The sequence below is a fragment of the Xiphophorus couchianus genome, chromosome 1, assembly GCF_001444195.1.
Source record: "Xiphophorus couchianus chromosome 1, X_couchianus-1.0, whole genome shotgun sequence".
Classification (NCBI taxonomy): domain Eukaryota; kingdom Metazoa; phylum Chordata; class Actinopteri; order Cyprinodontiformes; family Poeciliidae; genus Xiphophorus; species Xiphophorus couchianus.
Window position 1 is genome coordinate 24,313,109 of NC_040228.1, and position 13,672 is coordinate 24,326,780.

Here is a 13,672-nt window from a genome sequence, read left to right on the forward strand (position 1 = left end):
TTTTTACCACAGTAAAAATCAAAAGTGTTCCTATAAAGGAGATCAAATTCTGATTTATCTAATAACATGCATTCAAAGAACTGCATCTATCAACATAATCACTATTATAATATTTATTACCCTCATAATTTTAAACTATTCATGCAGTAGAAAAACAGAACTCAAAGCCAAGAATATCAAGCATGTACTGAACTTTTAAAAAGGTACAAACTATGTTCTAACGGAAACATGTCTGGCGTTTTGTGTCCAAGTAAAAAGGAAATCAGACATCAACTTTCCATGATTTTAGCTTCTCTCAAGTCTAGAAAAATTAAATCAGGAATGAAAAACAAAAAGCTTACAGGTCATTTACAAAAATCTATATTTGTTTCACAGCTTAAAAAGATCTGGGGACGTCTATGGAAAACATTAATGCCAAGAAAATGACCCGAGGTGAAAGTAAAATCTACACAGTGCAAAACAACAAATGTGACACAAATTTTTGTTTATTCAGTAAACAAAGCAGCTGCAAAACTAGTTCATATCTTACAATCTGACAGGCATTTTCTGGGAAGAAAATCAGGAATCAGTGTTGCCACTTTTCTTTAGTTTGCACACTGCACTACACAAAAATCTAATACTTTTATATCAGAAATACTGGAGTATTTAAACATACATACATTGTGTCCAAAAGCAGCATTCATCTGTAATACAAAATAAGTTTTATTTGCTTTTACAGCTGGCTGAGGTAGATAAGAGAACTGAAATGAAAAGAAAAATAATGCGGAATGTGGAACACTGCTAATGCTAGTTCTGTGCAAAAAAAATTGATTGAATACAAAAAACCAAAAACTATAAAATAAGCTGCAGCCTGAATGCCGACTTAATAATTACATGTAAAGGTGTCATTTAAAATCCAACAGTAGTGATATAACGTCATGTAGATCAATAGCTAAAAATTTTATTTGATTAATCCAACACCCAAAAACATGAAAAATATAATTATTAGAGCAGCAGTCCTCTAATAATTAATAGTGAAAATTGATCGCAGTTTTACACCTTAGTTACAGTAGACAAATCAATCATGATTACCTGGGAGTGAGTAGGATTTCCCTCCTATTTTTCTAACACACTTATATCTAAAATAAAAACATGATTTGGTAATGACATGTGGATTTCCGCTGTATTATTTCACAAAAAATACTGTTTTAGAAAGCAAAAAATACCTCATAATTCTGTTGTTTGTCTTGATGACATCATGAGAGGCACAGAAATCTGTCTGATCAGCTGAAATTAATAAGATTTAATCTGGATGAATGACTATGAGAAGCATTTGACTTACATTTATATTGAAAATGGTTTAAGTTTATGATTTAGGAGAAAAATTCCATGATTCCAGATTATGAAAAATAAGAGTAAAAAAGCTTTTCATGAAAGCTTAGCATCAACGTTTCCTCCATTTCTGAGACATGCTGCCACATCAACAGTGGAATTTGACTGAAAATATCTGAATATTTAGGATGTTTACTCTGATTGGTTTCCTTATGTGATGTCATCAAAGGCCTTGGGTTAGGGTTAGTGTGGGAGCCATGTTTGAGAAGAGAAGATATTGTCTTACGTAGAGATTTACAATAAAATCTGGATTAAACCATTGCACACTGTTCTATAGGTGACACATTTTATCTCAAGTGAGTTTGACTGAAGTCAGGTTAGCAGCTTTAAGTCAAATTACCATCTCCAGGTCATAAGCGATTTTCTCCAATTTGACCTGCTTTACTGGCTCCTTAACTGGGCAAATTTGAACCGGCTCTTCTGGTTCCTCCTTGACTTTCACCTCGACTTTTTTAGGCTTGCTTAAAATGTATTCGTAGTTTCTCTGAACATCGAGCAAGGCCGAGGTGAGGTGCTGAGTGGAAAAGATCTTCAGGGAAGGTGGGAGTTGGGGTTGTTGAGGAAGATTTGGTCGTATCAAAGCGGGAGAGATGTCCGACAGGAGCGGTTTAATCTGAAACATGGTTCCTGGGTTGCTGGGGAACCTGGTGATCGGAGAGGGTGGAGAGGGAACAGCAGCAGGTTTCACCGACACCAGGAGAGGTTTTCTGACATCCGTCTGGTTGGAAGTCTTCAGTAACGGTGTGTTACTGGGAGCAGGACTGTCTGCAGGTGTGTCAGTCTCAACCCTCAAAGCGTGGTCAGCCTTTCCTGTTACTTTGCTTGTTTTCTCCCGCTCTGAGTCCAGAGGTTCGTCCTCGCTGCTGGAGGAACTCTCCTCAGACTCGGGTAGAGGCTCGGTCCGTGTCTGGAACAAAACATGGTTGTGGCGGCGGCAGAAGAGCGCGCCACACCTGAGGCACTTCCTCACGTCTCGAACGTGAAGCAGTTTGTGGCGCTTCAGGTAGTGGCTTGTAGTGAAGGTTCGATCGCACAGGTTACAAGGAAAGGACGGCTGATCCCTGCTGGCGGTCGACTCCGTTAATCCTCCCTGACTCGTGTCTTCACGCTGCTCTGTGGACGACACCGCGGTACAGGCGCTCAGGTCAACGTGATAAGCACCTTGTGGTAAAACTAAAGGCTTTAGGAGCACAACAGGATTCATTTTATCTATTTTTTTTCCTAGTGGTTTCTGTGGTGATGGACTTGGGCTGGATTTGTTTTCTGTCTCCATCGTTTCAGGTTCAGCTTCACATTCGGTCACTTCTGGGTCTTTATCATGGATCTTCTCATCTTCTGTTTCTTCCTCCTATTTGGCAAAAAATCCAGAATAGATTACTAGTGTACTAAAAAAAGAAACCATATTAAATAAAAAAAAAGCAAAGTTACAAGTCTACAAGTGTATGAAAGTACAACAAAGAGGTGGTGACTGCTACCTTTGACATTGGCAAAGTTTGCATTTCCGGTAAAAATTCATCTGCAGTTTCAATCAAAGCAGAGGACTGGTGGTCCATTAAAGACTCAGCTGCAGGTTGGGTTGGTGGTTTTTCTGTCTCTTCATCGTCTCTCAGGGTAGTTATGTCTTCATTTTCTGTCAAAGTAGTCATGTCTGCAGCATCTTCATCGTCTCTGAGATTAGACGTGTCTTCAGTCTCTTCATCGTCTCTCACAGTAGTCGTGTCTTCAGTCTCTTCATCGTCTCTCACAGTAGTCGTGTCTTCATTCTCTTTATCGTCTCCCCTTGCTGATATGTCTTTGGTCTCCACATTCGCTTTCTGTCTTTGACTTCTTCGACAGGCAGAAGAAGTCCTTTGAGAACAAAAAAAGATCTAATAATGTGGCATAGTATGACATTCAATGCTTTTAAATCTTGTAATTTTAGATTTAGAGTGTATTATAAGCCTGGAGGGCCACCTGGCTGTATTTGCGTCCCCTCCAGGCTATGAATTGTTAATTTATTCTACGTTTTTAACACATCAGTAATAGTGATAGCAAAGACGGATTAAAGAATCTCTTTGACGAAACAGTTTGTGTCACAAAGGCAACGTAGTGTGTGAATACATAGGGAGGCCACATGCTAACAACAAGTCACGGATAAAGGATAAAAACATTTTGTACACTTTAATGAGGATGAAACTGAATCAAAGTGCAAAAAAAATATCTGTATTTATTTTCATTGTTTCATGTTAGGCTTTTTTAAGACTTTATAGCTGGTGTTTAGGTATTGGTAATAATTTCTTCCAATAATACATAATTACCTTGTGATATTTTCAAATTTTCTGTCAACTTTAAACATTTTTAAAGTTGTTAAAGTTAAAAGTTAAGCTCAGGGTTAGTTTCTCACCAATCCTGACTGAGAAACACAAACAATTAAGCCCAAAATTAATTATACCCTTGACATATTTTTGTTTAGTTAATTTTTTTTACCAACATGTAAGTTGGAGTGGATTTTTCTAGCCAGAGTTCTGAATTAAACGTGATTGAAGATTTGTGGAGCGAGATAAAGATTAGGGTGATGGCAGGGATGCCTTCCAACCAGTGGAAACATGCAAAAATCTGGTCAGTATTTATAATGCAGGGTAAAAGGACATAAGTAACTTCATGCCTTTTTTAATCAGATACAAAAATTGTAATAAAATATGAACATTTGAGGCAATATCAATATCAGATATTAATATTGCTGTTATGGCCAATAACCGATATTTTCTGATATCATATACTTCACTACCGTTTTAATACCTTTGGGAAAAAACACCAGAAACAGATAAAAATGGAAATATTGGCCTGACACCAATATGTTAAAAAATGACTAATATCCACTGATACCCATGTTGGTGCCGATATATCGCGCATCTCTACTAAAACGTAAAAATAAAAAAAGGGATACTTCCTTTAAACGTTTTTATAGTGGTTAGAAGGATATCTGTCTTTCTTTTTTCATATTAAAATTTGAATAGTAAACTTATAAATATTATTGGGCTTACCCGTGCACCAGTCAGGCGTAACATTATGACCACTGACAGGCGAAATTAAACAACTTCTACCTATTCACAACATCATCTGTTAGCAGATGCCATTAACTAATCAAGTGCAAATGGTAAATGAGCTTAGACCAGACTGTGCTAGTATCTCCAAAAACACAATTCCTCTGGGCTGTTTCTGTCGATAGTTGTCGAAGGAACAAATTGCGCTGAACTGAAACAGGCTCATCTGCAGAGAAGGGGAACTGATGCCCAAAGACAGAAGTCGGCTAGTTCTGACAGAAAGCTGTCAGAATGCACAAGGCACCACAGTCTGCTGCACACAGAGCTGCATGGCTGGAAACCAGCAAAGTGTCTGTGCTGCTCATAATTATACGCATCATCTGCGCAAAACATGATTAGACTTGCAGTTATAAACCATTTATTTGCTCTTCTGTCAGTTTAAATCTCAAATCAATAGCACACACACTGATGTTTTTTATTAACAAGTATACACGACGTGTAACCCTGTTTGGTAGACCATTTAATGAGAAGTGCTCCAGTTTTTTAACATGAAGTATGCTCAAATAAACACAGGGATGGCACGTAAGCACACTTGTTACTTACATTTCCTTCAATTTATTATGAAATTCTGCTTCAAATAAACCTGATGATTAGCAGCTTTCACTGAACGATGATTACTGAGGCGAATAAACCACATGCAAAGATTCAAATTGACGGGCTTAGCTTGAAAAGATCAATAAAAACACATTTCTTAGGAAAATAATGCATGACAAATTAAGCAATTACTGGAGCGAAACATAATCAATATTAATATATTCAATATTTAAAGCAGTTCAATTCTTTTCTGTAAATTATGGGAAATGTAGGATTTTTTTTTTTATATTAAACATCTTATGCTCACAAAATGTTTTTATGTTCCTATGTGTGGAGTCTGAATGTGAAGCCAAAGCAAAAATAAAATCAAAAGGAAGCATAAACATTTTGATGAAGTCTTGGTGTGACTCAGCATATTAAGAATATGTAGTCAATATTCTTTCATAAATAAGTACATGTACATAAATATATATGTATAAAAAACAGAAAAGATCTCCAATTGTATCTTAATAGAGCAACAAAATAGATCATCATATCAATGTGTTCATTTTTCAGATGGCAAAGAACTGATTGGAGTTCAATAATTGTTAACTAATATAATCCAAGTATTATGAACTTGCTTTTTCCACGTTAACTTATTAATTGTGTAAGCACAGATGAAAAAGAGAGGAAAGAAAAACGAAATACACCACAACTTATGTAGTTATCACAATATTTCCCAATCGTTTCACCATTGCAGGATTTTGTAATATATTGTAAATATAATTTTGCGCTGCACTTTGCGACTCTTCTTTACACCAAGTTAATTTGGCTTCATCTGAGCTCTTCACTGTTTTACACAATTATTGCTGGTACGGTGATATGAATGTTTGTTGTAGGAATGGATGGTGTAAAAACATTTAGATAAGTCAAATGGGGGTACAAACATTGTGTTTTCAAATATAATTCCTAATGTATGCCCAATTTTGTTATAATGCCTTTCAATGTATCCAAATTGGAAAACGCCATCATATTTAACAGCAAAATACGGCAATAATTGGCATACTGCAGTGTTTAAGCACTTTATGCTGATCTTTAGTATTAGTATTTTGTCTAAATGTAGGTCCCAGCCAAAATGTAGCAATGCATTTAGTATTTAGACTGGATACTTTAATCCAATTAAAAATAATAGTCAATATATGTTACCATTTTGCCCTTCTAGTTGGACCCTGGCGTAGTTTACTGCATGTAAACAACGTGGGGAGAAAATTAGGCCTGTCTGGGTCCGTGGAAGCCTCTCCTGGGAACAAAAAGAAGTTAAAGAAGAGAATATTGAGCAAAACCATATTATTAAATATTTTTTGCTCACTGCTAAGCAGCTCCTTACGCTACCTGAGATGAAATGAACGCCACAAATGCGAGCGTCTGCACGGATTTCACTGCGGCTCCCGTTGGCTTGTTGGATCGCCTCCATCCATAAACGCCTCCTCTGGACCTGGAACTGCCGGTTCCCGCTGGGAACTCTGTAGAACCTTATGGTGGAACCGGGGTAATAGCGGTTATGGCAGCCGGTCACGCAACAATTCGGCATTATTGCGCTGAAAGAAAGCCGTAGCCAGCGTTAGCATGGAGGTGTGTTGGGGAAGTCAACGGCAGAAGCCAAACACACAGCTTCCGTTGCTAAGAAGCGCGCGCATCCCTCTGATGACGTCACACAGAGCGGTTGGAGAGACATCCAGGGGTTCAATGCTGCGTTTAGTTACCTCGGAAGTTGGAACTCTGAGCTAGGTTTGACGTCCTGACGTTGGTGACAGCATTCTAGCTGTTAAGAAGCCTGGACTTCAACATGGCGTCGCCAAACATAATTTTAAGCTTTATCTTCCATAAACAAACCTCACTTTTAATTTGTTAGTTTAGTGTTTCAGGCGCTATATAACATTGATATTTGACGCACTTTAACATGTGTCTTGTAAAATAAACATTTCCACCACATCTTATTAATATTAATGTGAGTATACATCCTAACTGGAGGTAGTCAGAGTTGCTCCCACTTTCCCAGTGAGAAGTAAGAGGGCCTACCAGTAATTTTTCAGCTTGAGAAATCGGAATTTCCCAGTTCCTGAAACAACTGGAACGCAGCATTACGACCAAACCGATCGACTGTTCGTTTATCTTTTATACCATGTTTAAAATATTTTTGTCCATCACTTGAAATAGGAAGATTTTTACAATCTATAGTGCACTGAATTTTTTCTTCTAAAAGTTACATGTACTAGACCATTCTTCATGGTGAGAGCCAAGTTGAAATGAATGGTAAACACAACTTTATTTCATTTTTTTGTTCAAACTCATTTGTGAAATGTTGACGTTGGAAAAGGAAAAACTGAGTTTTAGATCACTGAAACGTTCAGTATGAGTAAACAAAATGGAAGATCATGTCTTACTATTATACAATAAATATCTTGTTTTATTGTCCCACCTACGTTTAATCATTCATTGGAAGAGAATTTTGTTTGCTGTACTAATTTGTACAATATTAAATCATATTAATAATGTTAAAACACAGTTCAACGAGGCCCCCTGCTGGTTGTGGTTACAGATTTAACCGAAACATTTTCAATTTCTTCACAAAATTTATTCTCCAGCTTTTTTTTTTTCTTTTTAAATTGAAGAACTGGATTATTGTTCTTGTTTTGTGGCTTGCGAGATCAGATACTTTTCGTTTATGCTTAATATAGAATTATTACAATGGAAATGGAAAATTTGATGTAAAGTATTAAAAGTACTATTATTTTCTACTTTCTCTTTAATTTTATATAAAATTTGGAAATGAATTTGCTTTCATGTAATGTATTATATTGGGCTAAATACTGCAAAAGTTTTCAAAGAAACAGTGACCCAAATCCTACTCAGTTTGCTGAGGATGTATGTATGTATGTGTATATACAGTATATACTATATATATATATATATATATATATATATATTTTATTAATATTCTTCATTAATTTGAGTTCAAGAAAATTTGCAAATTGAGTGCTTTTCTATTAATGAGGCATACTCGCAAAATTCTTTTTTACACTTTTGATTTATAAATTACACATTCCCATCCTACAAAGAGCCTGACTACTTTATTTGTTTAATTTACTCTAGTCTTATGCACAAACTGTTGATTTATGTCAGACTAAATGCGTCACTTTTCCTTTGCGTCATCCTCACACATTCAGCCAGACTTTACAGCTGTTAAGAATTACCATTCAAAATCATTGTGCATTTCCATTTTCTTTTAATTTATTATGTTTAAAAGCTGTACATTGAGATTTTTAAATTTTTTAAAGAGGTTAACATGTTGAGCAAGCCTCCAGCTCCAGATTTCCTCAGATTGAAGAACCAGCCGTGGTTTGAAGCGTTAAAGCTTCTTGTTTTATTATGTGTGCACAGACATGTAGTCATTCATTGGTATGATTTCCTGCCTTGTTCTCTGCCTGCTCACTTTCTTCATTAAAAATGCTTTTAATAGAACAGAGTGTGAAGAATAAAATTAGCGACGCTCTCAGGGGTACGCTGACAGAACTGAGGGATCGTTTCTCTTAATTAGACAAGTTCAGGCTAGTTTTACAGAAATAATTAAAATGGGCACAAGGTTATGCAGTTACAAAAAGGGTCATCTTTATTCATGCTTCTATGAATTAAGGTTAAACCGAACCGTGGCCGGGGAATCACGAGTCTGGTGCTGCATATCTCTAAAACAACTGTTTGAGGTTGGACGCTTATTTATTTAACAAAATGAATGAAGAATCCACCTTTAAACTCGTGATATCAGAGAAATATTTAACCTTTAAAGTTTTGGTAAAATATTACGTTTTTGTGTCATTAATGAGTAATAATACTTTCACATTTACAGCCCCACAGGATGTTTCTTTGTTTAAATATATGGAAAATATAATGAAGAATTTAACAGGTTTACTTTAAATCAGTGGCTGTATTTCACCAGCAGATGTCACTGTGGTTAAATAATTGGAAACAATGTCCAAATCAATTTTATGGATTTTAAACCATGATAAAACAATTTTTAAAAAGAATTTTTAAACTTTTTTTTTGTTTTCTTTTTTTCTTTTAAACCAATTTTGAATTTTCCTTCAAACAAACATTATCCCCCATGTCACAGCACCGTGTAAAAATGTTCACATACCAACTTATTCAGCACTTGAGAGACTAAAACAAACATTTTCACAGTTGTATTGGGATTTTATGCTACTGAAAGTAGTGCATAATTTGGAAGTGGAAATAAAATTATAGTTGTCAACATTTAAAAGAAATGAAACTACATTTAAATCTGGTTTCTTTTTCTTTAATGCTCTTTTTAAAAAATCCAACCCAGCATTAGCATAAAGATAGTTTAAAATCTGTTTAATTTGTTCAATCAATCAATCGTGTTTTTTTATATAGAACATTTCAGCAGCACAACAGTTCAAAGTGCTTTACGTCATGAAAACATACAAACAACAAACAGTCATTAATTGTGAAATCAGTAAGAAACTTTGCATTTTGTCAAATGCAATAATCAAAATCATCAATACATCAAATATATTGATTAATGTTCCACTTATTATGAGTCAAAGTCAATGCAAAACATGAGGGTTTTTAGCTTTGATTTAAAGTAACTCAGTGTTTCGGCTGTTTTGTAGTTTTCTGGAAGTTCGTTCCAGATTTGCGGTGCATAGAAGCTGAAAGCTGCTTCTCCAATTGTTATGAAACACGACATATCATGAAGCATAAATCTGTGACAAAGAGGCAAATCAATACAATCAATGTGATTTAATTTCCAGTTGCGCTGGAAGAAAACAAATGTCTTCTGGTTCAAATTTAAAAACATTTATGGTTTATGTTCAACCATAAACAGAGGCAGCAGGTGATTGTTCTTTCCATTTCTTTTCCTTTTTGGTTGATTTCTTTAATAATACCACTTCATTTCATGAAATGTTGCCACAAACTAAGTTTTTTTCCATTTGAAAATGCTGATCAGTTAGAGTGTTGCTCAATATATCTGCAGGATCATGACCTGAAAACTAATATATTGGCATTACGTGCCGTTCCTCCGCCTTCCCCTCTTCTGCCTCAAGGTGACTCCTCCATCTGCACCCTCCCTGGTGTTGCCAACGCCTCTCTATGCAGCAAGCATGGCACCGTAGCTAAAACCTGGTTCCCTTCTTGTTTTTGGAGACCTGCTGCAGCCTCACATGTTTCATTATTCCTCTTGGAGCCTCAGAGATGCACCAATCAGGAGGTGATTGAGAAAGAAGTCTGAATTTAACAGTGGTCCTCATGCATTGTTTTTATTTCACTCACGTTTCTTTTTCTGTTTTCCGTTCCCGTTGTGGCTGAGGTGCGTCTCTGAACTGGTTTCAAATCGCTGCACAGCATCCGTGTTTTAATCACTTTCTTCAGTCCTCCCTTCTCTGAAGAGAGAGAAAGAGGAATCTGAAGTAAACATTTACATTTATATCTAAATGGGTGGGGCGGGTTGTGAACGGATGAATATAGAGGAAAGAAAATAGAAAAGATGAAGAGATTAAGATGCAAGACTTCATAGTGCTTCAACAAATTGTTTTTGGAGACACAATTCAATTAATAGATAACGATGAATTCATTTTTATAACTTCAAATAGATTTAAAAAAGCAGCACACAAAGATGAATAAATCTATCTCAAATAATTTAAATGTGTCAATCATAAACATTTGAATGTTTAATATTGATTTCTTTCTTTATTATGCTTTCAGGTCAATAATTTCAGTATTTTCTTTGCTGTAGCACAACAAAGGACAGAAACTGTTAAGTTGAAACAACCAATTTAAGTGAATTTGATGAGTCATAGTGACAATTTAGGTTATTTCTGGATAGATGCAAGAGAACAGGAAGGACAAGTAATTCAAGTTATTCTCAGATGTCAGGAGGAAGATTATTTTGGTGGCAATTGGTCATTTTGAGAAAAGTTTGGTAATGGAAAAAGAAGAGACTAAAGGTTAGAGAAACTGCCTGGACAGCCAACAAACTGGACCAGAACTTCATGGATACAACAGTAATAAAGGATGTGTGAATGATGTTGGCATAGATAATAAATCTCTGGGATTATTGATCCATTCTTTGGTGAATGTGTTACTTTTAGTCAGCTGTGATTTTGGCCTTAAAACTCTCCTTGATGTCATTTTTACACAACATCTTCCTTATTATTGAATCACGAACTCGGACTTTAACTGAAGCAAGAGAAGCCTGAAGGTTTTTATCTGTTTTTGGTTCTTCTGGGTGAGTTTGTGTAGCACTCCTGGAGTAATTTTGGAAGATCACCCCCTGAAAGATTCACCAGTGTGAACTAATTGAAACTCCTTAAAAATATCTTCGTTACTCTTTCCAGGCTGTAAAACGTTGTTAAATGTCTTTAAACTGTGGCATATTGTTATTTTCTGAAGCCTTTCATGTTGTCAGTAAGTACTTTCTTGATTTGTGACAAAGGACTGCAGCTTCAAACGGCTTTCATGAAACAAAATTACACAACGACAGCTTTAAACGTGAGAAAAACCTAAATATTTTTGAGAGACTAGCTCAATGCTTTGATGTGAGACTAAATATTAAATATTAACTGGTGAACTACAGAGAGCAGAAGAAGTCTTAGGGGTTGTGAAGGCTCGATTTATGCTTCCTAAATGGCATCCACTGCAAAAACACAAAATCTTACCAAGTAATTTTGGTCTAGTTTCTAGTGCAAATATCTTAGTAAACTTGAAATAAGATAAACTAACTTTCAGTTAATTTTTTTAGGATTAATAGGAGTCTTGTTTTAAGTAAATAACTCCTTAATATTGATGAAAAAGATCTAGTTTATTTCACTGTTAAGACATTTTTTCCATGTTATCAGTTAATTTATCTGCCAACAGAACAAATTCTTTTTCATCAATATGAAGGAATTATTTACTTAAAACAAGCCTCCTATTTCTTGATGAAATTTTAGTTTTAAGTTAATTTGTCTTATTTCATGTGCAGTAATATATTTGAACCAGAAACTAGACCAAAAATACTTGGTAGGATTTTGTGTTTTTATACATTTGACGAATGCAAATTTAAATTCATGATTTCCACATTTATCATTTTGTTTCAAATTGAAGGCAATAATTGAGCTTTTTATGGAAATAATTGCATTCATTTCCAGTTTTATTGACATTAACGCATGCATATATATTCTTAAATTCTTTATTTACTGGCTTATGTTTCCTTCAGCCCTCCATTATTAACACATTCAATATTATTGTAGCTGGCCTGCGGCCGGCCTGACTCGCCGATGCTCATTAACTCGTTTGACTGCTCCCCGTGAGTGATGTCGCTACCTGGCCATGTTGACACCTTTACAGCCTCTCTGTTTACCCAACAGCCCCAAGGAGCTGCCACTGCTACCAGGAAGTAATGGGGCTGTCGTTCCTGCCACCACTCACTCCTTCAGGGATCCAGCCACTACAACAATCATTTCACCCTCACATCTCGCCCTCAACCGCCTCCCCCTCCTTCATACTTCTGGTTCAAATCCCTCTCTTACACCTTTAACCCCCTTCTATCATCCTTATCCCTCTTTCCTCCCTCTCCCTTCCACATCAGCATTGCACAGAAACACACAATAGGCCAGAAGCAAGGCTGGAGAGTAAAAAAGAGGGGGTCGGCGGACGATGAGAGGAGCGGTGAAGGGAGGGGAAAAGCAGCGTGAAATAGTGTGAACTGCGAGGTAGAATGGAGTAAGAGTGGAGAGGGATGTAGACCACGGGGCGAGCAGAGAGACTGGCTAATGACGTATTGATTCGGCTTTGCCTGCAGCGAAACAGTGGGAGTGTGTGGGAGGAGAGGAGTCACAGCTCGCAGATGTCTGAAAACACCTGGGTGGGAAAGATGTTGTTTATTATACGCCTGTGCTGACAGGAGAAGAAGAAGAAGCAGCACGGTTTGTGAAAACCTTCATATGTGCACGCAGAAACTCTGCTCACGCTCCCTGCAGCTCCTGCAATTTCAAGAAGAAGCTACATTTATTTCATTAATCTGGTAAATAAAAGCTCAGCTCTTTTATAAAAAAAAAAATGCCCCAGCTTGTGGCTGTAAAAGCTCACATTTAGAAGTAGATGGGCATTGGGGATCACATTAGGTGAGATCCTCTGGGGATGGAGGCTTGCTAAGGGGGAGAGATGGAGGGATAAAGTGGAATTAATTGGATTTTGTGTGTTTTCTCTTAATAATGCATCATGGACCGAATGTGTCCATGCTCCAGTGTCCCCAGGGACAAACAGGTGAGGGATGTGGGCTGTTGAATACATTTCTAGGTGAATCATACAATCTTTATTGACTGGGTGAATTAATGATGCTAAAGGAGGGAGGGGGAGTGGAACAATAGAAAATGCTCCAGCTACGGTTTATTATACAGCCAGCAGGGCTACAAAAAATCTGAAAAGTGTGGATTGCATATGTGTTTAGTCCATTTTATTCTGATACTCCTGAATAAAATCCAGTTGTGCTTAGAAGGTATTTAATTTGGGTGGAGCTAAATGAAAAGTAATCCTGAAAGAAAACCTGTCAATGGTTTTCTTCCAGAAACCATTAACCCTTACTGGTCTTAAGGGAGGACAGCGACTCCTAAATGGGATCTATTATGCAAAATCCACATTTTTTACAT

The 13,672-nt window shown here is 36.5% G+C and overlaps 1 protein-coding gene across 1 annotated transcript; it reads right to left on the minus strand.

Moving 5' to 3' along the window:
• Window positions 1-467: 467 nt before the first annotated feature.
• Window positions 468-6,657, minus strand: LOC114148741 (uncharacterized). Its single transcript, XM_028024201.1, has 4 exons — window positions 6,360-6,657; window positions 6,174-6,267; window positions 2,847-3,219; window positions 468-2,719 (listed from the first exon to the last, which is right to left on the minus strand). Exons 1-4 carry the CDS (start codon window positions 6,556-6,558, stop codon window positions 1,703-1,705), a joined length of 1,683 nt encoding a protein of 560 aa, XP_027880002.1. The 5' UTR covers window positions 6,559-6,657; the 3' UTR covers window positions 468-1,702.
• Between the last annotated feature and the right edge of the window lie 7,015 nt (window positions 6,658-13,672).

What these genes read in the sequence shown, in the direction of transcription:
- LOC114148741 (XM_028024201.1), bottom strand. Translation starts at nt 6,558, where the DNA reads ATGCCGAATTGTTGCGTGACCGGCTGCCATAACCGCTATTACCCCGGT. An exon ending in TGGCGTTCATTTCATCTCAG is followed by an intron (nt 6,268 to 6,359) that starts GTAGCGTAAGGA and finishes TTTTGTTCCCAG; the next exon opens with GAGAGGCTTCCACGGACCCA. An exon ending in AAACTTTGCCAATGTCAAAG is followed by an intron (nt 2,720 to 2,846) that starts GTAGCAGTCACC and finishes TTTGCCAAATAG; the next exon opens with GAGGAAGAAACAGAAGATGA.